The 24,927-nt window shown below is 37.8% G+C and overlaps 1 protein-coding gene across 1 annotated transcript; it reads right to left on the bottom strand.

Moving 5' to 3' along the window:
* Positions 1–874: 874 nt before the first annotated feature.
* LOC146460039 (cytosolic carboxypeptidase 1-like) lies at positions 875–24,927 on the bottom strand. The gene is made up of 27 exons (XM_085088693.1): positions 24,529–24,927; positions 24,243–24,388; positions 22,179–22,246; positions 22,027–22,090; positions 20,869–21,009; positions 19,627–19,758; positions 19,101–19,194; positions 18,135–18,172; positions 16,868–17,014; positions 15,931–16,005; positions 15,068–15,238; positions 14,173–14,363; positions 12,627–12,769; positions 11,952–12,164; positions 10,540–10,716; positions 10,101–10,197; positions 9,388–9,465; positions 7,960–8,038; positions 7,358–7,590; positions 6,621–6,774; positions 6,459–6,530; positions 5,580–5,688; positions 5,067–5,196; positions 4,383–4,598; positions 3,175–3,351; positions 2,569–2,723; positions 875–2,305 (listed from the first exon to the last, which is right to left on the bottom strand). Exons 1-27 carry the CDS (start codon positions 24,549–24,551, stop codon positions 2,245–2,247), a joined length of 3,384 nt encoding a protein of 1,127 aa, XP_084944819.1. The 5' UTR covers positions 24,552–24,927; the 3' UTR covers positions 875–2,244.

The following is a 24,927-nucleotide window of genomic DNA, read 5'->3' as shown; positions in this document are numbered from 1 at the left end:
ACGCGATGCTAAATCTCTCTAATCTCTCTAATGAGTTTTGAAATGCTAATACAGGGAGCCGGGGGATAATGTACACATATTTATAGGAAAACTGCTTTCTAAAAAAAATACTGGTAAGGTGCGTTTTCCAAACCAAGTAATCCAAATTGTTTGGCCAGTTTCGAGCTAAAACAGAAGTTTATGTCATTGCCTTCCACGAAAGACCATTTGAACACTGCATCTCTACATATATTTCCATCAATTGACAACAAACGGCATACGTACTGCCCATCAACAGAAAGGACGCGGGTTATTTTTTTCGGACGTTGCCTCCTGATACAAAGGCAATTTTGAGCGGTTGGATTAGGGGCAGCCAGGAATTTTTCATAGATAATGAAGCTTCAATCTGTGGAAAGGGTTGTTGTCTATTTTAAAACGGTTACTCCCATTTTCGTTTTTGATTCCAATAGCCCTTGCTAAGATCTACTTTTCCTGCAAAAATACCTTTGCAAACCACGTAAAATACCTTTGCAGTAGAAAGGGCGTTCATAAATAAAACAAAAAATAATTTTTGATAACAAATGTCCACAACAGTGGTAAGGTGGTACTACTGTTCAGCCAGTGAAAGAAGCACGGATTACAATAACTGGGCGAGAACTGCGTGAGAAATGGTCGAGAAAAGAGAAAACCAAATTCACTTGCGTCGTTAATTGATCATGTCTGCGCGATCTAACGCATCCCTTGGCGCCATGCATCCTCGGAGAGCCTATAAGAACGGTTCTTATAGTAAACTTTCGCCCACGAAATTCCTCGGCCGGTGATTGGTTTCAAGGTTCGTACCGATGTCATATTAGAACCTCCTAAGTGTCACGCTCAACGATAACTTTACAACTAATTCATGGACTCATGGTAACAAAAGCCATTATTTATTCTTTATAAATAATCAATAACAATTATAATCTCATTATAATATATATAATGTACAAATTATATTAATTCCATGATTACACTTTGGACAAGTAGACTCTTGCGTGATAAAAAAGACTTTAGAATTGAAATAAGCAGCCATTTCAGTCAATGCATTGTGACAGGCTGTTTCTCAAACTCATTAATAATTCATCAAGAGAAAACAAAGAAAATCACTATTGTGACCGTGGTTTGGATATGTGTTCCTAATTGCCATAACATTTTGCCAACTTTAGCCTTAAATTTCTCCAAGAATTATTGATCATTTGAGAAGCCATATCAAACACTCAAAAGTGTGTTTCATCAGATATTCAAACACCTCGAAGTCGTTTAAAAAAACTCGGCTGCGCCTCGTTTTTTTCAACCTACTTCTCAGTGTTTGGATATCTGATGAAACACGCTTTCTCGTGTTTGATATATTACATCACCATATTAATAGTTTGTTTCAAGTGAACCCTGTACATTACTTTATTTAATCCTCTTCATTAGATTAAGACCGAAACCCCTTGATTCTTTGCTCTCTCACGGAAAGCTTGTTTAAGACTTGTTTCTTTTATTTTCACGGAATTTATTATTATTTTTTTAGCATTATTCCACAGTCCCTCCCCACCATCTTGACACCATTAAAAAGGAAACAGCGATTCTTGCTACCTTGGCAGCAATTCTCTTCGTCAAAATGACTTTGCCTCTAAGGTTCTACACCGGTCTTCAGAGGACCCTTTTTACGGCTGGTGAGATCCGCTGAACTAGACCTCGCTATGGTGTCAAATTTCACGGGTTTATTTTTTTCCACTGTGATCTCAGCAGCTCAGAATAATCTTGAAAACTTAAGTGTTATAAAAGATACAGTGAGTGTCCACCCGATTCTACTTCATTATTTCAACTTCAAAACTGGTAGGGTGCACAATGCAATGCAATGTGAAAACCAGTGCACACTACAGAGATTTAGAATCGCATTACGGCAAACGTAAGATTCGCGTTTATGTTTTCTCGAAAAAACGAGTACATGGATGAGAAGAGTGCAAAATAATTCTGGCCGCAAAACTGAAAACAGCGAGCGGCAAATGTAGGATAAACCTGGTCACGTGGTTATTTCTGCCGTTTGTCGTAAACGTTAATCTAAATCTTTCTAATCTTTCAGTCTGTACGAGCCTGAATGAAAATTGACTTCTGTTGAGATTTAAGAAAAAAAAAATTAATGTTAATCCGGCACCTTTCACATTTTTCGTCCCAATGATATAATGACTAAAACTGAAAACCTCAGTTACTTCAATAAGAGGATTTGACGCTGCTGTTGAACTAGATTACAACTCCGCTGCTGACCAGCTCACATGGTACAAACAACTCACTGGTTCGTATCCTACAAAAGAAATACATAACGAAAAACAATAATTTAACAACAACAACAACAACAACAACAACAACAATGATATCCGACTGAATTGCCCCCGCACATAATTTTTTGCTCGCAGATTTCCTCACAACCAATAGGCTATATTTGCTGTAGGCAAACGCACAAACGCTATTTACAACAAGGCGGATGATACAGGCGTAACACGTTGGAAAGAAGAAATTCCAGCAAGAGTCCATCCAGCTCCCAGGTTAGTCTGATTTGGTACTTACCATGAGCTGTCGGCAGCTGGCATTTCATTAGCGCTGTCGTTTGATGACATCTGTCTATGATTATTGCGGTAGAAGTACGACCGACCGACACGGAGCAGCCCAGCACAGAAAAACCGACCCATTTCTTCCAACTCTCTTGTTCCTACATGATAACCCTACAATAAAACCACACTCAGTTTGCAGCGGTACTCATTTAAAGGAATAACTAAGCGTCTGGCCGAAAACATGAAAAAAAATTCCTTAAATTATTTTTATAGCAATTGACTTGAATCATTCAGCTGATCGAAAGATAGACGATTGGACGTTAGCCGTTAGTACATTAGCAAATTAAACTTTTCTTATGTCGCTTGTAATATAAAAAATGTAATTTCCATATTTTGATTACAAGGAAAGTAAGAAGGTTTAATACTTTGATTACGACCTGCTTATACATGCAACCTGATCTGTTCCCTACATTAAAGAATAAAATCAGTTTAGAAATGTCTTTAAAAAATTGTGGAGAAGATTTACATAAGTTCAAACTATGGACCGAAACCTTAATAATGCCTATTTCATTTGAGTTTGTAAGTAAGAACTCCGGCATTTGCATAGTTTGTCGGAACCCACCTTATAAGGTCCTTGATCGCAGCCACTGTATGTACTCTCCATTGTGTAACTCCTAATCACTCCAATCTCTCTCCAAACTACAACTCTGGCTGTTGATTCCTTGGACTGTTCTACAATAAAACTGCAGCTGCCCAGCGAAAAGGCTGGTGCAATGTTGTGAAGAACGCGTGGCAATGTCTGCAACAATAACAATTCAGAAACTTAAACGAGACAACTGATTTGCTTTGTGCCAACACAGCAAGTGGGCGCACAGTGTTTCCCATAATTCCCCTCAAAACAGCCCCCTCCCCCAATGCCTTGGCAAACTATTTCAACAATTCCCGACAGTTGGTTTCTGTCCAATTGAAGAAAATAAAGTATGGAGCGTTGACAAAAACGCTCTCAAGAATAAATGATTGCAATTTCTGTAAATGCATGAACAATATAATCAATTGAGGTGTGACTGAACGACTGGTTTGGCACGGCTTCAAGTTTTCTGGACTCTGCTTTTCCGTGTATTCAAGTCAGTAAAGCCTGGTTCACAGCACAAGCAACATAAGAACGACATAAAGAGAACGGACCGGTTTTTTCCTTATGTCGTTATGTTATGTTATTATGTTCCTCTTATATGTCGTTATGTCGTGTTTGTACACATTGGTGACATAAAGTGGACGTTAAGGACGGTGCCTACTAATACCGAACTATTTTTGTGCGGCTTATGACTATGCGGGAAAAACAGATCTTAGCAAGGCCTCTTGAAACCCAAAAAGAAAACTGGGGGTAGCCATGCATTTTTCAGAGATAATTAAGCAATAATATCTCTAAAAAGCGCCAAAATATAAAGCAATGTATGGGATTTTTTTCTTAAATTGAAGCTTAATTATCTCTGAAAATTGCATGGTTACCCCTAATTTTCTTTTGAGATACCAAAATGCTAAGTTCTGCTTTCTCCCTAAAGGTTTAAACCGCGCAAAATTATCCCTGTATTAGTAGGCACCACCCATAGGAAACCCGAGTATCTCGAGATGCGCAGAACGTATGCTCAGTAACAATAGTAGGCACCATCCTTAAGTGTTTTTTTGGAATTTTCCTGACCCTGCCGGTATGTCGTTATTTGACTAGTGTAAACCAGTCATAATCTAGCCTTCGTAACAGGTGCAACAGTGCATATCGGGCCTGCTATTTGTGGCCGACACTCATATGGGCTACGCCAAAATTAACTCTGTTACCCTATATCCGGGATCTTCATCTAAGTCACTCGGGTCCATGCTACTGGTCGAGTCTGAGCCAGACAGCTCAGCCACTCTTTCCCTCACAGAATCCACCAAGTCACTGTCCACGTCACCAGACTGACTGGAAGAACTGGCCGCAATGGTGGCAGCGGTACTGCAGCCATACATAAACACGTTCTTCTTTCGTGAATGGCCATGAAAATCACAAAAAACCTACAAGGCAATCAAAGATAATGAGGGAATTGGTAAGTTTGTATTGCTCACCACTTGACTTCCCAAGCGCGGGAAGAGTGTATTTAGCCAAGCTTAGTTATCCAAAATGATAAAGTTCTGCAGTAGATATCCAAACAATCAGTTGATTCCCGGCAACTCCAATCCTCCGGGGAAACAGAAAACTGCTCCGAAATACAAAGTTAGATTGATATCCGGGTCAAATTGAAGAAAATCTAGCTGTGTACCAATGCCAGTTGGCCAGATGTCCCACTTAAACAGGGTTTCCAATTAGGACCTTTGTTGAAGAAATTTTTCAAAGGAAAAAAAACATTACAACAACACGTCTTTTGGGGATATCATTGGGGATGGAGCTTAACACACTACGTCACTTGTGTGGAACATTTCTAGTACGCGGTCACGTTCAGTGAATGTTTCTCAAAGCCTAGGCACGAGCGAGTATTTACTCACCAAAGGCGTCTTCTCTATCGACTGTAGATACGACAGCAAACCCTTTGCGTGATAAATGGTGGGATGGAGTAGCATGCTGGGATAGATCCATCGCCTGTTTAAATCTTCACCAGACAGAGAGCACCGGTGACTGTAATGTAAGGTTGAATACAATCAGCATTAAACAGATATCTGACAATCATTCGCAAATTCGTTTGCGTTGTAAGGCATTTGGGTCTGCAGATTTTCAGCAGTCCCTTTAGGATTATTCTGTACGATGAAAAGACACTGAACCTTGACGTTTTTTTGCTCTGGGTTTTCGCGTCAATACAGGATCACTACAACCTTTGTTTTCATAACCAAACAGGAACAGGGATACAACTCAGGAAGAGCACTACTCCCCTCAGCCCTGGCCCTGTTGGCTCTGGTTACACCTTTAATGTAAATCTAATTTGGTTTGTCATAAAACACTCTTCTCAACGTTGCGGGACAACACAATAAGATCGCAGCGTTAGCGTAAAATGTCTGTCTTACCATCCATTAATGACACCATCTATGTTAAGCATGGGTACTATCTTGAAAATAAACGTCTCTCGAAGATGACGGGCGGTATAGAAGTTACTCATTAGAAAATCTAACACTCCTAGAAACACAAAAATAAAATGGAGATCAGTGAGCAGTTGACAGCACTCATTAAAACCTTCTTACTCCCCCCTCCCCCACTAATCTCAACAGTATACAATACCGGGCAAAATGGGACACTGGAGATAGTATTGCTGTGACGTCAATAAAAGATCGCTAGTTTCGCGGTTCCTTTATTCCTCAGTTGTCAACATTCCCAGTATATCTTCGTCCACACAATTTGCTTCCTTTGCGCAAGAAAAACAACTGAGGAATAGATAAACCGCGAAACTAGCGATCCGTATTGACGTCACAGCCCTACTATCCCCAGTCTTTCGTCCTACGCAGTATTGTATCCCAACCGGAAGTAAAATTTCACGTTTTTATACATCTGAAACCCGTGGAAGAAAAATTGATAGGGAATTTTTTCCCCCGATTTTCATACAAGAACAACATGAAGACTACCCTGGGTACCAGAGGTTTTTTTCTTGCGTTGTTCAGCCGAAGACACGAGCGGCGAAAAAACTACGACGAGGAGCTTTGTCAACCGCGCATGAAAAGCCTCTGGCACCCAAGGTACATGAAGACTTGCTCGAGAAAAAAAAAATTCTGTCATATACACTTTTAGATGTTTTTCCTCTTTGCAATGCACTCTGCAATCAAGAGGATTATACATATTTATGATCTGTGACGGTTTGGCCAGCGAAAGAAATTGGAAAAATCTTCCTCTAACAATGGTTCTCGCATGAGCAGTGAAGAGAAAGAAATAACCTTTTGAAACAAGAATAATACCTTTCATGACCCAGCTTGAATTACTTTCGCCGGGATGGACACGACTGGTGAGGAATATATAAGGCCTACTCCCTACAACAAAAAAAAAAAAAACACGTGTAAATAAAGCGCAAGCATTGGATTCGAATAAACGGACGGCGAAAATCTCTATAGTAGCCTTACTTAGTATCTCAACAGACTTGGCATCTCTTCGCCGCGGCTGCGCAGTGATTGTGATGACATCACAGGGATTTCCCGCCAAACTGTTACAAAGAGCCATGCGTCGGTAATAGATATCACTGGTGTTTAAAGACGACTCTAACCGTGACAAATGACTCTGCGACAGAACCATACAAACACAAATCAAACTTGACATATAAACCCTGACAACAAGTTGTTTAGGGGAAACGTTTCAAATGTTTCCCCTTTGTATTTTTTCTTTTGATCCCCTTCAACATCTCCTACACAACTCTTCGGATTTATTTTGTTTGTCAAAGTTCTAACTAATGTAGATTAAGTTCCAGAAGAATACTGAAATAGTGAAATAGGACTGCAAAAACATGAGGCACAGTAATGCACTGTGTTGCCCTTGAGTCGATTTTGAGAGCGATATGATGGCCAAGTTTTGTCCTCGTTTTTGTTTTTTTTTTTCAAGGAAGGAAAAAGGGAGAACCCGAGGAATAAAAGTTCTCGAAAAAAGGCGAGAACAAGGAGAAAATTCAAGCCATTACAGGTCCACAAGCATTCTACAGTACAGTAGTAGTCATTTGAGTTTCGCAAGTGTAGACGACTATTTTAATTCTTGCAAGTATAAATGTTTGTCAAACCTGCTAAATACCCGTGTATCCACTATATGAAAAAAAGGGGGCAATGACAATAGAAAAGAGAGAGAAAGGTGCACGAGATAGGGAGCAGCTCACCTGGAGCATAGTAAACGTGTAAGGATAATGATAAGCGAAGTAACACACATCATTGGTATGTGGGAATGCCACAGTGAAGGTTGATGTGTAGTAGGTTTTTCCTCCTTGTCCACCGGTTGCTTCAGGACTCCGTGTAAAGTAATTTCTGTAATAACAAACATTAGTCCCCGCTCTGACCCAGCCAGCTCGCCCCTCCTCAGCCTCTGTTGTGGAATACATGACAGGCTGCATTCCTACCAAGAAAAGGAAAAGGCATGAAAGCAATATTTCGTGTTTGCATTACTCAGATAAGATTTAGCAACTGCAAATGGTTAGGATATTAATAGTGAAGATATTAACAGTATTAACGAAGTACACGAGACTACAGGTGTCCCCAATTAGCGTACATTCTAGTACGCTATATGTTACGACACATTAATAAAGTTTTTACTTACTTTACTTACTTACATGTACTCAGTCAGGAGGGTAGGGGAGAAGGATTGTAACCGAAACTGATTACTCCTGTTGAATATCGCTCTTGTTTTCTCTGCCTAGAGTGATCAAATGCGTTTTTCTGGAAACTGTACATTGCAAAATGCGTCTCGTTGTAAGAACTTACTTACCAAAATTAAATTGACTGTTTATCTTCTCACAATTAACAATGTTGAATTTGTATGGAATTTCAGCGTCCATATTGCTAACCTAAAAATAAATAAACAAACAAGTTGAATTGCTGTAATGTACACTACAATATTAAGGACACGACATTTATTATCAACAGTGGATTAACAAAAGAGAGACAAAAGAGTCAAAAGATTGTTTACTTACTTCGTCGTCACACATAACTAAATATTACACACTACACATGCAAAATAACTTTGGTGCCGGGGAAGCCTGAATTTGAGGCCGGGGGCTTATAAGGTCACGGCACCTCCCCTAGCTTGGGATATGAGAGCCAGATATAAAAAAGCTGTGAAAGCTGATGGCAGTAAAAGCTCAGCTAGACGCGAGGTAGCTCTTGGTGCCAAACATTTCTTGAGGAGAAATCTATTGCTGTACTATGAACACTAGTCACTTTTCAAAAGTAGCAGTATGCAGGAGACGTGCCATTATGAAATTAGTAAATGGCCTGGATTGCCAGTTCAGTAGCATCCGATCAGCGTATGGAAGGTCACGTGTTCTGTCCCATTATTTCAGATTGTTTCTGTATCAGTGCCGATTATGGCGGTAGTAGTTCACGAGAGAAGCCCTGTCAGTTATTTACATGTAGCTCTTATGTGACACAGGGATTCTGGATTGATATATAAAACGACAACTTAAGGTTACCCGGTACCTTCAGAGGCATCTTCAGAGGTCGCGTCCAAGCGATGTAGCGCGTCCGGTTTAAACTGTAGATACCTGAACCCTTATTTCAAATTAAAGCTTATAGAGCTGGCTATCCAACTAAACCAAGAATTTTGAAATAAAATGAATTGCCGAATTTTTAGCGCTGTTTCTCGAGTAAATTTTTTTCACTTGGAGGAGCCACTTCAAAGAGCTAAAAGGAATTTGTTCGTGTGCCTTCAAATTTGGACAGTAGCTAGTTTAACATATAACAAAAACAAAAACGTGTCTGCGAATTTTTTCTTTCGAAATATTTTTTCTCCGAGAGCGATTTTTGTACGATTACTCCACATTTTTTTCATCCTATTTCGAAAATGCTCTATAACTTTTCACTGCGATTGAATATGGCAAAACGCAGACACGTTTTTAGCGCTTTGGGTCCGGAAACTGAGGAGCAAATTAAATTAGCAAAAACCAAAATTCACTTTGACTTGTAGCTTTAAAAAGGTGATTCGGATGCTCGCAATTAGAGGTCGTGAAAAATTCGGCAATTTATTTTATTTCAAAATTCTTGGTATAGTTTGATAGCCAGCCCTATAAGCTTTAATTTGATATAGGGGTTTAGGTATCTACAGTTTAAACTGGACGCGCTACATCGCTTAAACGGGAAACACCTCTGAAGGTATCGGGTAACCTTAAAAAGGCGAAAAAAAAAAAAATTATCGCACCTCAAAGTAAAACCACTGGTGATGGTGTTTGCAGTTAATGTCTGGATTCAGGACCAAATCATACTCGTAATCACGCACCTGATAAGAACAAAAAAAAAAATTAAAAACATCATCGAACTGAGCATGTCCTCTCTGACCCAATGAATTGTTTTAGCACCTAACTGATGGCAACTCTCAAAGCTCAAAAGAAAGTTTCTTGTTATCTTTGATGTACTGAATGAATCACCTTACGCGTGACTGCTGAGTTTCCATGTTGCTCTTTCCAACAAGATGGCAGCTCAGCCATACACTACTTACTGTATATATGTAGGTAGTTTGTCTTTTTTTTAACGTGAAGGCTGGTGTCATATCATCGTCAACAATCGCTGAACATAGCAATCAGTGATCGTAAAGATCACAATGGAAAAAGTAACACGTAGTGACTAAGCAACTAAAATTAAATGCATTGCAGACATTTGTACCGCATCAATCCACAAGATCCACACTGATGGCCCTCAGTTTTTGTGACGGCAATGAATGCTGGGATTCGACAAATCGTTTGTGAACCTCAACAACATGTAATATCCATGCGCACTTTTCTGCACATTGCTATGCATCAAGAAATAGCTAGTGCCTAAATCATGCTCATAAATGAAACGTTATAAGAACGCAAAAAGAGTTCCAACAGGCGGTAACCAGGTGTAAGTGATTTCTTGATAAGAAAGTTTTCATACTTGGATAGCTTTACGAAGGTTTCCACTTTCAAACCGTGATTCAAACTTGAGTGGCCTGGCTGTCTCTTCAGGAGTTGATCTCTCACCGTCAGACATACTGCAGTAAGGAAAAAGAGTTTGATGTGTCTTCGTGAATAAACTGTATAAAACGACTAATTATCCTACATGTGGACGCTCAGTTGTGGTATGAGCCTCAAAATTTGGGCAACAGAGCTACTATACATGTAGCTTTAAGCAGAGCTTTAGCCTGTGGACAACCTTTGTTTTGTAATGAAGATTGCAGGATAAGTTAAATATAAACCAAAAACTGTGGAGGCCGCTGAGGTGCGTTATTTCGTTGTCTCTTTTGGATACTGTGCTCTTAGCAACAATAAAAAGACTGCATGTGAACAGTCTACATCAACTTGTCTTATCTAAACAGACTTTTAGCTGAATGTACCTGGAGTTGCTGGGTTTACGTCCATGCCCTAGCTTTAGTTGTTCTTTAGCCACTGACAGCAAACAGTTCTCAGCCACAACAGGTTCCTGCTTCAGTAAATAGTCAAGGTCAAAAACAACTTTGTTTATCACTTTCTGAGGATGGATCTGCCGCTCAATGTCCCTGAAGATCATTGTTCTGAAATTGGACAAGCAGCATGTTGTTCAAATGTGCCTCTGAATCATCTGCAGTAGCAGAACTGAGAATACCATTGTGTAAATATACTGAGTAACAATCGCGGCCCGGATCTGTGTAGCGTCGGTTTTGTTTTTGCAAAGCACTCAGGCACCGATCAGAATGCCCAGGAATCAGCTCAGCCATAACAAGACTTTAGCTAGTTAATGTCTTTCTTATCAAGTCTCTTTCTGTTTTTAAAAAGAGCAATAGAAAATAGCAGTGATGTTCTTGAAACATTAGAGATTGTATGGGAGAAACCGCGGGCACGTTCTTTTGGGACAAGGAACACCCAGAATATAAGGTATTAATGTTCATTTGGGACAATAATATTCCGGAATAGGAACACCCAGAATACAAGGTTTTAATTTTCATTTGGGACCTTTTCTGTTTTTGGAATGTAAGAAATACCGTTTTGTTCATTCTGCGCCTGATGGCAGAGTGAACGGAACACGGTTTACTCAGAATAGGAGGAATTGTGTTTCGTTGGTAAGGCTCAGGTTAATGAGAATGGGCGGAATTGAGTTCTTATGGGATCTGATATTTTGCGTATTCTGTTATTCCTAAACTGGAATAAGAACAGCCAATATTGTTCCAAAACAATGCGCCCTCAAAGTGCTTATGTCAATCCATACCTGTCGCTCAAGTTAAGGTTCCTTCTTGATCGAAGTTTATGACGATTCAACTTAACACTGAATGTGCATGTAACTTGACAATTGTGCCATGATGGCACTGAAATTCTGTCCCATTTTAACTGTTTGTTTTTGTCTCTTTACAGATAGGTAAGGTAGCTTAAGTCGCACAAGAGCCTAAGTGGCCCACACAGCCAGAGCTTAGCCCGGTTTCTGTAGCATGAAGTAACTAGGAGTATTGCTACTCCCCCAAGGATGGGATACTAGTCCATCACAAGGTTACCCCCAGCAGTATGTCGCTGGTACCCATATATACACCTGGGTAAAGAGAGACAATGTGGAGCAGAGTTTCTTGTCTAAGGAAACAACACAGCAATGCAGAGACCAACCTGGCCTCAAACCAACGACCCCTGGATCTTCCGACCATCCAATCGAAAGTCCGATGCCAGCGATGCGTTAACCACTACACCACCACACCACCACACAGCCTTAGTACAACCTCACTAATTCTTCAAAGTGCACACAAACTTTGTTCAGCCACCTTAATGTATAAATAATTTGCCATACCTCTGCAGTCCTGTTTTTTTTTGTCCCAGAGGTTCTGGCTCCACTGGTGGATAGTGACCATACATATCAGGTGAGGGTGTTTTGATGATTGGCAGCACACTATGCAAGTGTCCATTGCTCCCAGCAGTGCTAGGTCTTTCTTCCCCTGTAAGCTCCTCTTGTGTTGTTGGGGCCTGTGTCTTTGGTTGGCTTGTTTCAGATTGAGTGGGTGGGCTGTGGCATTGCAATACACAATAATGTTATGAAGTCTCTGGTTTGAAGATGTTTAATTTTTAACAATGAAGCTTTTGAACAGCTGCTTAGTGAACAGGGATGGAATGTTATTTATAAAGACAGTAAATACTGTTGATAAAAAGAATGAATGAGCTCTTAATCAAGCGACCCTCCAAAATGCTAGGGGACACTTAAGACATAGGTATGTACACTGGAGACTCAAATAGAGTGTTTGAGAGCTGGTATCATGGACATATATTTGTCAAAGGGATATAATCATTTCAAGAGAGGTGGAAGTTCAACTACACTGATCTAAACCTAAATTGTTCCTGGACTGAAGTAACAGTTTTGTTAAATGAGGATCCATCTCAAACAGATCCATGCATACTCTAATGCTTGTCACAGTAATTACAAACACAATACTAGCTCTCAGAAAGATCACTGATCAGTGATTGTATGCACCTATCAAAATTCACAGAGTCAAGCTGGTTTGACAGTTGGCTTGGTCCTGTTGGTGATGATGACAAAGGTTCCTCAGCAGCCGTTGGAATCACAATTGGATATGAAACAAACATCTCATCTTCCATTGGCTCAGGAACTTCAACCTGAGGAAAAAAAATTCTAAGCTGGCAGCTTGTTCCTTTGAGAATGTATGGAAAAAAAATTAAATTTAACTGAAACTTGTGTCAGTTATTTTACTTTTGACTATGGACCCTGTTAAAATTATTCACAGGATCCTGTAGGATCTTTAAGGATCTTTGACAGGATCCTAAATAACAATAATCCTAGAGGATAGTTAAAACATTTTGTAGGATCCTGTAAAATCTGTCAGGGTTCTTGGTAGATTCTACGTTAGATCCTTCAAGATCTTCTCAAGATTCTTCAAGATCCAAAAAGATCTTTGCAGGGACCTGCAGGAAGTTGGCTAGAACTTCAAGGGAAGTTTGCAAGATAATTTAAGTAATATTGAAGAACAGCTCCCCAATTAACCTGTTAAGCAACTGTTGGTAGACTGTTGGCCAACAAATGACCAACAGTGAGCTGAAAAACTGCAAAATGTTATACCGTCAAAATTTCATCAATTGCTATCCAGTGGATAAAATGTACTCCAGCAAATAATAATAATAATACTGTTATTCATTTTATCCCCAGAATAGTAACCTAACGCTGTAATATCAATGCAGCAAATAGGCTACTATTCCAGGGATAAAACGAAAGTTTGCAACTCTTTGAACAGCTAGGACTGCTTAATTGAACTTAATTCAGTTGTAGCCGACTATTCTTCCCTTTTTTGCTGTTACAGGATAAACCATTTCCAAATCTTGCAACACTAATAAAGTACTTTGTCCAAAGCTATTCAAAAATTGGCAAAAGAAGTAGTTTTGTGACCTAGGTAGATAGGACAAGATGAGTTCTACGGAAAAGCAAGCAAAAAAGGTTGGAATTACAGTAACAGTTGGATGAATAATAATAATAATAATAATAACAACAACAACAACAACAACAACAACAACAACAACAACAACAACTGTTGGATGCATAAAACAGAAACCTGGTAAGACAAGTATTGCTCGCTTGTTACTTTGTAAGCTCTCTGGTTGTTGATTACATTTCGGACCAACAGTCCGTAGGTGTACCTTGCCAGTTATCTGTTGGTGGACTGTCTGTAATCTGATCTTTTGGTGAACTGTTGACCAATAGTTCACTGACAGATTTGGTGGGGAGCTACATGAATTCTTCAATTTTATCCAAGATTATGAATGATTTGAGGATTGCAAATAAAGATCCTTAGTTAAGGATCTCTTTCTCAAGATCCCCCTCCCTGCACCTCCAAAACAAAAAATTGAAATTAAAATTGCACAAAATACCATCTGGTGACTTAAATCTATGCACATTTTTTGAATATTTCACATTAACTTCATGAAGTGGTAGTTTTCTGTAATAAGGTAATATAGAGAACATATTACTAAATGTTACTGTACATGACACAATAGCTAATCAAACCCACCTGAAATTCAAACAGTTCTGGGAAGAACTTTTCATACATGGCCAGATCATCTCTAGGTTTGGGTTTGTTCTGCTTAGCCGGTTTACTGTCAGGCTTGTCTGTCTTTCCACCATCAGCAGCTTCTTTATCATCTTGGCTGGTACTACTGCCTTCATCATCATCTTCTTCAGATTCAACCTCTGATGATTCACCTAAATGTTTCACAAAAATCACTACTGGTGGGCATTTCTTAAAACACCTCAAAACATGGAATGTCTGAAACTGAAAATTTGACTTTTAACAATTTTGAAAGCCAAAACATTGAAACTTAATAAGATTAAAAAACACATTAGGCTAGTTTGCAGGAAAAATACCACCAATCTATAGAAAATTTACCGAAAAAGCAAGTACTTCTCAGGCGCAAAAACTCTTCAGGAGTGCTGAGAAATAAGCCCGTGTTGACTCTCCAGTGTTATATATGAAACAAGCATTCAATGGTAATTGTCGATTTTTGTTTTGGTCAAGGAAAAACGCATAATACAGTGCTGATTTTGCTCAGAAAAAAAGTGCTAAAAAAGCGCCAAATTTTTGCATACAGGCTCATAATTAATGATAAACCTTACCTGTAATCTGTTTTTAAATGTTTAGTGTACTGTACCCCTAGCACATCACAAAAGCTGACCCAATAAATTATTGAAGCATCATGTCACTCAGTACTTTTAATTTGGAATCTCCAGCTTCTGTAGCACTCTTTTGAGGAGGGCATGCTAATCCATCTAAAAGTAGTAACACATCCCTGTTCCCCTTGCAGCATTATACAGTAGTTGACATTCTAAGTTACGACCATTAATATGCCTAATGGGAGAAAAACAAGGTGGACCACAATGGGGTGTGGAAGTCAAGTTTCAAAGCTTACCTTCCCCACTATCATCAAGAAGGTCTTCAGCAGTTGAGTGGCCAGCACTGTCCAAATCCAACAGAGCAAAAGCTAAAGGTGATGACAGTGTTGATACTGGAAGCTTGTTGGTGGGAAAACATCTCCGTAATATCTGGCTACTCAAATTGTTCACTCCCTCAAGTTCACGACCTGGAAGAAACAAAACAATAAATTTCTGAATTTTGTTCAGAGCTTTCTCACTTTCTTAGTTAAGCAGTTCATCTCAAAGACCTAAGAAGTGGCAAGAACACTAGTAAGTATCCAACAATAGTTCAGGTCACATCTTTTCCTAAGATAGTTTCTGAAATCTTAATTTAGCTCAAATTTAGCAGTGGCATGTAAAGTACACACTAAGCCTCTTCTTGAAAAAACTTTAAAAATTTAATCTGAACAAATAACACAGGAGAAAGATGGATTGTTCATGATCCATGTTGTGAACAAGCTCTCTGTTTTTTTTTTCAATAATTTAAAAGCTTTCACCTTTAATGTCATCCTTTTCACCTTCAAGAAAATTGTTTTTCAGAGTAGAGAGTTTTCAAGATGCCTTAATTTACAGGTTCCAGTTTCTACCTCTCCCTTAGACTGAAATCATTAAACATACATGTATACTGCATTGCTAAATCTTTAAAGAGGAAAATCACTTAAATAGTCACTGATTAAATAGTTTGATGTTGCAACAAATTCTCTGTACCAATTCCAGATTTACTGTGAGTAAGAAGAAGTCTTAGTTTGTTGTGGTGACTGAAGTGGAAATGTCAAAAACATGTTGTACGTCAATGTACATGTAGCTATATCCTTCACTCAGTATGCAATATTATTGTTACAACACAAGGACGACTTACATTCTAAAGTTTCCAAAGACAAAGTATAGAGAGTCTTAATGCCATCAGCTTGAATAAATGCCTTCTTGCCAGTTCCTACAAGGATCCAATCACAGGTGGATGTAAGAAATATTTTCCAGTCTTTCCATTTAAAATTCTGGTTGCAAATATGTATTTTTGCCCAGTTTGGCCTCTATGGTTTTGAAAAATGTCATCGGTTTAATACTGGTACATGTTGCCAGTTAAAAGAAGTTACAAATTAAAGGCATTTTGCTAAAACAAAGACAAAAACCAGACAAATCCAAGCTCCATCTCTTACATCAAATCAACTATTATAATAATACATGTAACTTATTTTATTATATACATACCGAGATTTACGTGCCAAAAAGCATCGAGATAAAAATAGTCTCTTCGCGCTAGAGAAGCCAGCTGATTGGTCATACGAGTTTTTTCACTAGTGAAAGACGACGTATCGACGCTCTGATTGGCTATATCATTATTTTCACTAGTGAAAAAAACCGTGTCGCTCGCTCGCCGCTCCTCTTGACTGACAAATAGCATATTTCTAAGAGCAGTTAGGCGCATTTTTCTTTAGAAAGATGGCTTCAAATCAGACTAACCGTTTTCAGAGCCTAGATTCATCTGTAGAAGAGTTCGTAGAGGGACAGGAAAATGAAAACACAAAGAAAAAGACAAACCACAATGTTGCTTGAAGTCTTGGGTTTTCACTTCTGTATTTCAAATTTTGAACTTGTGTAGAACTATTTCGACATACTTTCATCGTTTGATAAAGGTTCTGGGCATCCAGAAGTTTACACTGCCTTGAATAATAATTTTTAGGTGTCTTCGCATAGGCTAAGCCATTGTGCCCTAAGTGAAGCTCCTAAATATAATTTATTATAATTTTATAATAATAGCTTGTAAACTCCGGGTTTTACAGGTTTTGATAACATACTTGACATAGTGATGTTCTTGATGACATTCAGAATAGCTTTCCTGATGTTAGCTTGTCTGTGATGATGATCAGTTCTCTGCCAGTCACAAAACATCTGCAACAGCACTGGAACAGTCCCAAAGCTGACAGCTTTGGATGCACAGCTCTCTGTTAAAAAAAAAAAAATTAAAATTAAAGAATTTTTTTAATTGTACTTGTTTGACAGCAACATCTAGCAACATGTACAGGCTATGAGCAAACTTGACTGCCTCCAATAATTATGTTAGTTAAGCAAAAACAATAAATGATTATTAACACTGAAATTATTTTCCAAATCAGTACTAGGGGAAAGCTCATAATTTTAAGTATAACATGTATAGGAAAGTCATAAAACTATTACAAATAATTTGTAATAGTTTTAATGACTTTCCTATACATGTTATACTTAAAGTCGAAACTTGTGAATGCCTTTTTAGGAAACCAGTAGATTAGAAAGAATAATTATTATTCTTACTAATCTACTGATCTCCTAAAAAGGCATTCACAAGTTTTGACTGTGAATTGAGCTAATTTCTTTTGTTAATGAAATTCTCTGTCCTCAAATTATTTAGTCCAACAATTCCATTCCTCAAAGTTGATATAGTCATAACTTAACACCTAAGTAGGTTCATGTCACTACATGTCAGCTGTTTTTTATAAGCTGTCTTCTGCTTAGCAAATATTCTAAAGTACTCCATCATTTTGAAACTGGAACATATCAAAGGCTAAGGATACAATATTGGTGTCAAAACAACTAAATAAGTATGTGAAAAGTATTTTACAGCATAAGCATTGGTGAGCAGAAAATAAAAATGAATACAGAAATTATGCAATTGCCTTTGGTATTAGTGTACAAAACTGCACCATTTTGCTCACTTTTGTTTATAAATGAATTTAAAATGATTCTTATTAAAATCAGGGAAAATATAAATTACTAAGAAGTAACAGCCATTACAGAAGAGATGCTGATAATCAAATATCATTCTGAAACAACCTGAATCAAATTTTATTTAGATAGTTTTAAGGTTCTGTACTTACTATAATAAATAATAGTATACTATTTCATGAAAACAGCTCATTTCTCTTGTACTACAACAATATTATTGATGTTAAACTTATTTACACCCCTACATATGGATGAAATAACTGCATTAAGTCAATTACTATGTTCATCATTGCAGCAAATTTGTGCAGGCTAATTAAAGAACTTATCATATCTTGAGAGTAAAAAGAAAGAAAGAAACCTTACTTGACTTCACAAGGGTGGCAATGATCTCCAGTACCAACCTAATATAAAATCAGTTACAAAATGAAATAGTTGAGAACACTCACCACATATTTATAAGGCAACTAGACAGCTGTATAAACATTACATACACAGAGTACAGAACAGAACAACCAATCAGAAAGCAAGCTGCTGTTAACCTTGCCAAGTTACTAGTCCAGGACTATTCTGTACTCTGCATGAAAACAATGAAAAAAGTGGGACACAAGAATGCAAGTTTTCTCCTGAAGCAAGAAATGGTGTGGAAACATGGAGTGATTATAAGTGATTAAAATAAATTTAATTGCTGGAACTAATTTTACAAATCTCCAGACCTTGATTTTTGTTCAATAATTTATAAATAATTAAATAAATAATTTAAAATTAGCCAAGTACTGTCAGTAGTACAATTCTTGGATTCTAGAGTTTTCCCGATTGGTAGAATAGCTGTAAAATAGCTCTCCCAAAAGGAATTTGAAAGTTACATTGAACTGAAAATAACCGAAATGAAGACCAGTTTTTTTTAGCAATATCTTACCCTGCTTTCAGGGACACTTTTTTATCAGGACATGTTCTTTTGTTTTTTTCAAGCACACTTGTTAAGAAAATATAATAGCCAACGTTGATAAATTCCAATTGACTCCTGCTATGTGATATCATCAATGTTCATATGAACAGTTCCATCTATTTTAATTGGGCTACAACTTTCCCTCTCTCTCCTCTAAACCACCCCCCCCCCCCCCCAAAAAAAAAAAAAAAAAAAAAAAAAAAAACCACCTGCTTGCAGGTTAAATTTTGGATGTTGATCTCCATATTCATAAGTTTTGAGACTGCATAAATAATTATTAAATATGTTAGTCAGAAATAAAGGTAAAAACAAAATTTCGTCACCATCAAATTATTTATTTACATGTACTGGTGCATACTTCAGAAGTAAATTAAAATTCTCACTTTAAACATATAACTCTCTTGTGACCACAGCTGGTAACAACTCTGAACAAAACACTGACTGCTCCTGACTTAGCCAAGGCATTGCAATTTACAGCTACAAAAAAAACCAATTCAATAATATCAGTATCTCTGGTTTATGAACACAATTTTCTTGAATCATAATATGTTAACTGTAATGTATTGTAATGTAAAAACTTTACGGTTGTATTGCATGTCATAAAAGCCTTGTTTTCACTCTGAAAAATTATATAACATACTTGTCTAACACCATTTTCCACAAAAATACTATTTATAGCTTTTCACTGATCACAGCAAATAATGCTATCTTGTTTTTTTTTCATTTTAATTACTTTTTTTAAAACTATTTGGCCAAGAAGGAAGCAGCATGGCCAAGTAGTTTAAATCAAGAGGACTTAAAATGGCTTTGCTGATGTTAAAGAAAAACAGAATGGCTTGTTTCTCTAAAATCAACAATGATATTATACATTAACATTGAAGTTGAGCAAAGGAACTGTCTTTGACTCACAATTGGCAGAGTAGAGTTTAAGGACTTGCAGAGCAGGTTGAAGGACTTTGAAGAATGCTGTATTATTCTTTACCAGATTCATTGTGACCTGGAGAGCCCCTGTTAATCGAGCTTTAACACACAGCTTACGATCTGAAAATGATAAATTAAAACAAACGAAGCCTGTTAGTCCAGATATAAATCTTCTGAGTATTACAGTCCATAATGACCTATCAGATGGACTTACAAAACTGCATGCTTTTTTGCTGGCTCCAAATGTACTCTCACTGAAGGAGAGTATCAATAAAATTATTGTCAATGAGCATGAATGAACTGATAATTCACTCTGACCACTCAAAGAGACTAGGCACTGAATGTCCTAGTCTCTAGGATGGAACACCAAATCTCCCACATGACATAAAATTAATATGAATTTTGCTTAACAACTTATTAACAACTGCATTAAGCTGAGTGGTAGAAGGGTGCCCGGGAAGTCCCAGGGGCTTCCACTGTGATCAGCCAGCCCCTAGACAGTAATACGCTCCCATGGCTGGCAATCCCCGCAACCCAGCCATGAGCCCCCACATCCAGTCATCTGGACACCCGTCACACTGCGTAAGCAGTGGAAAAGGGGAAACAAGGGGAGAGGGAGGGAGGGGCAGAAAACCGAGACAATCCAACAAGAAACTCCACAAAACCGCTACGCACTGCCACGCTTAAACGCCACCACAAAGCGGTGCTCTGCGCATGTGCTACCCACCAAAAGCCGCTGACCGCTCATTGAATGCCAGCTTTTCTTTGTTGTTAACTTAGTTAAATTGCATTTAACTGCATATTACATAATCATCTTTCCACTGACAGAAATCCAAGTTCTGTAAGTTTCTTTCTTGCCTCCAGTTTGTTGCTCCAGTGGAAGTGATCGAAATATATGAAATACATACAAATTATTTGAACAACTGTGACTATCAAGATGGCTAACAAGGTCATGGATTCTTCCATCTACAAAACAAGGGAAGGAACTAGTTTTGATCAAGGGAAGGGGCATAAGAGTAAAAACATAAGAAAACAAAAAAATTCAACCCCATTGTGTGAAATGTAAAAGCAACTGTGATTTGGCTATCTTAAACATAAAATTAACAATTTTTCCCCTCGTATCCATTAGATATCCCTTCAGTGGAGAAGGTCCAGTAAGACTGACTGGTACAAAAGAAAGACATTATGTGTTCAAGCATGAGACAATACAATTTGTAATAATATTCCTACCTTTAGGACCAACTTTAGTTAAAATGATGTGGCTAAGCAACAGAATCTCCTCACAAACAGATGCTTCTTTACTGGCATTTACAATAACTCTCAGAATAATATCCACAGTACCCTTGGCAGCCAGTACAGACGCCCTTTTACCTGTTTAGGGAAAACCACCAGATGATAATTTGCCACTCTGAAGCTAGCTAACATCCAGACTAAGAAAAGCACAATTCTTTGTGAGTCAGAAAAGGTTTCAGCTGTATTTTGGCCAGCTGGCTGAGGGAGAACTGCAAAAGACCACTATAAACATAAAGTAATACACTCCATTCTGTCCAATTTCAAAAGCCTTTCAACTATGAAGTGGTATTTATATCGTATAACCTTGCTCCATGAATGCCTCATTATGGTGGCCACTTTCTTTTGCCCCAAGCAAATGAAAGGATTGGTGTAAGAGAGGCACTAATGTTCAAATTGGCCTTGAAATCCAAATTGTCCCAACTTAGCTCTACTTTGCCTTGTTAGAAACAAAGTCCTGGAGAGCCTTATAAGCAATTCAAACAAAAGACGATGATTGGTTGGTGTCTGTTTTAATTTGCTACTTTAACAGAGAACAACACAAACCATTAATGCCTGATATAAAGAAGCTTCCTTTTTTAGGAAAAAGTCATAAGCTAACTGTCTGAATTTAAACATTAAGGTGAAAAACAAACAAAAACAAAATCAACAACAATAATAATAATAATAATAATAATAATAATAATAATAATAATAATAATAATAATAATAATAATAGCAATAATAAGAGCAATAACAATAAATAAGGGACTTTAGTTCACACATGAAATTCAGTCTGTATGCCAAAACTGAGCTGATTCATTTGGATTTTAAAAACAACACCGAAAGCATACATTATTGGGCAGCAAAGGAAGGGATAATGGACACTGGTATGTCCAAAAAGCTTCCAAAAAGACACCAGCCACATAGTGCTATCCCAGCTGGTGATGTAGCATATCATAACGCTGGACATCTGGCAGTTCTGACTCTAAGCTCACACCCAGAAAGGGGGAGCACAAATGCTGCTTCACAAAGAATGGTGCAATAACACTGCCACTTCTTGTTTTCTCTGCATTCTTTTTAGTAACAGTTAATTATTTGATACAACAACAGCCTTACCTGTGGTAAGCAGTTCACACAGACAGCCCAATATGTTTAATGTAAGCTGTGTATCCACTGACATCTAAAAGGAAAAGGTTCCTTTGTTATTCAGTTCACTCTGGACAGTGATAAACTAGGTTTAAAAATGAATAAATGCTCAAGATCTTTACCTCTAGCACAACAAGCAATGTTGAAAGACCGTCACTAAACTTTGTAGTTATATCCTTGCGACATTTCTCTGCAAAGGATTTCATAAACAAGTGGTCAGATGATTCTTGAACCTATTAAACTAAGTAAAAAAAACACAGAATGTTGACACAAGAATCATGGAAACCACAAAAAAACCGGTAAGTACTTAAATATTCTTAGATCGATACAATACACTGTCAGTAGTTATACCAAGTATAAGAATGTATAAATTGTTGTGCTCTTTCCCTTTTAGTTTTTGCCCTCATTGTTTAAAGTGCAAAATTTTTTAACTTGTTTGTGGAAATATTATTTTAATTATAATCATTAAAAACTGGATCATTGTAATATTTCAGGGATTTGATTGGCTTAATTAGCCGCCATGGTGTATAAGCCATTGTATATATACCATGCCTGAGAAATAGCAACCATTACATTGTATTCTGGTTGTTCTTGCAAAGTGAAATCAGCAAGATCTAGCAATATTTCTTGACTGTTTCTAATAAGACAATAATTATTCTACTCACGTTTGTTGGATATGAGATGATTAAAGCCAACTCATTGGCTATCTATCATCTCATTTCCAATGTACACTCGTGGAATATTTGTGAAATATAACTCTGACTGGTGCATAAATTATTTGTTGCACAGCCACAAGCAGATAAATTTTATCTTCTAGATAGGGGTTTTATCTAACTTCTGTAACTGTTCCAAGATTCCTGCTGTCAACCAACTGAATAATGAATTGCACCTTCCCTTATGGTAAACCATCATGCAATGGTGCAATGCACACTTTTGAAACGGCTATTAACACAACCTGCTTGAAGCAGTCTCTGATGTTTCACTCTTTGTGAATAGCCATGAAACATGTGGTTATATTAACCATGTGGTCTGAAATGATAGCTTTGTTTGCCTGTCACTTTGATGTAGATCACAGGGGTTGCTAATTTTACCTCCCTAAGATACCTAAAAATTACAATGTACATGAACAAACCGTCTTTCAAACCCCATCAGTCTGCGGCTCAGGCTATCAAAACCATGATAAATGTGAAAACATACACATGATTTTTACTGAAAAGGTAATTATATTAAGTGAATTTTCTTCGATAAATTCAAAGAGATCAACCTTTGGCCAGTGAGCGTCTTCAACAGATTACAATACTCAACAGTAGTGTTTTGGCAAAAGTAAGGTTAATAGTCAGGTTTTTACTGACAACTATCAAATTTCTTGTGCCTTGGGAACGTCATGACATTGAGTATTTGATTACAAGTATGGATGCTTTCTGATGAGCTCAAACCACAACACCCATCCATCTTGGTTTTGTGACCACAGCTGCATTAATCCAGATGATGTTGTGTTGGTGCATCTCCTGGTTTCAGACTCACTTCCCCTTTTCTCTCAACTTTTTTCACTCCGACTGACGAACCCTAAGTTTGAAAACTGACCATCTTTTAAACAGAGAAAAAAGGGGGATGGCCTGAAAAATTGAAGAAATCTGGGAGATTGTAAGGTGTTAAATTAACACATCTGTTTGATTGACTTTTGTTATGCGGTAGTAACAACCATAGCGTCTGCCAGCCACACTTAGCTAAATTCTATTTCTTATTGAATCTTCAACAAAGAACAGGCCCCAGTTGTTCAAAGGCCGGATAACTTTATCCGCTGAATAAGGCACTATTCAGGGTCTAAAATACACTTCACGTTCAACGTTGTCCAAGGTTTTCATACACTCCCAAACTTAACTGTGGTTTGAGTGTGCATATTCGCTTGTACAAGAGGAAATACTGAAATCTTTTCCCAGATTGAAACTGTCGGATAGTGACTTATCCACAGGATAAAGTTATCCGGCCTTTGAACAACTGGTGCCAGGTCATTAACAACTATTAAATGTTGATTCAAACTCAACGAACTGCTACAGCTGTACATCTTGAATCAAATTACATGGACGCAAGCCGTAAGGTATAAGAAAAAATGAAAATATTTCTCTTAAATCTTCAAAGTTTTATTCAATATTAAGCTTAAGCTTATATACATTCAGGATGATTACCTTGCGAGGACAGAAGTTGCTGGATTTTGTTTGTAACGTAGCGTAACTGTTCTACATCAATCTTCTCTTGTTCATATTTGGCTTCGGAACCAGCGAGACACAGTTTTTGCAGCTGTTCAAGCAGGGTGCCTATCCTCGCGCTACTCCTAAGTTATAATGAAAAAATAAAAATACAAAAAACTGTATAAGAAACGTTGGATTACAGAAGGACGAAAGCCTGTCAACAGAAATCTTCAATGATCCATCAACTGTCTAATATGGGAAACAAATTGCTTTGTAAACTTACCCCTTCGAGTTGGACTTGCTCATGATTTATTCACCTCGAACTGGAATAGCGACTTAAACTGGATGTCTTTCATCCGATTTTAACGATATTACTATCAGATTAGAAACAATACCAGTTCAACTCTTCACAAAACCAAAAAGTGTTCCGCTTTGCGCACGTCACGCCATAATCTTGAACATTCAACTCTGCGGCGCCACAGCAACTCTCAAAGCGAACGCGTAAAAAACATTTCAGTGTGCAAGTGATCTAGTTTGCATCTACAGCGAGCTATAACATATTCGCCTGTACTGTTCTGTTCCGGCGTTTGGTGCCGCTTTTTAGCTGAATTTCGGTTGGACCTACAAGCCAAACTTGAATTGATGAGCAGCCATTTTGATTTTCACGGCTTGGAATGAAGCT

Source organism: Pavona decussata, unplaced genomic scaffold (genome assembly GCF_977016875.1).
Source record: "Pavona decussata unplaced genomic scaffold, jaPavDecu1.1 SCAFFOLD_215, whole genome shotgun sequence".
NCBI classification, from domain to species: domain Eukaryota; kingdom Metazoa; phylum Cnidaria; class Anthozoa; order Scleractinia; family Agariciidae; genus Pavona; species Pavona decussata.
This window is presented reverse-complemented; position numbering and strand designations above follow the sequence as displayed.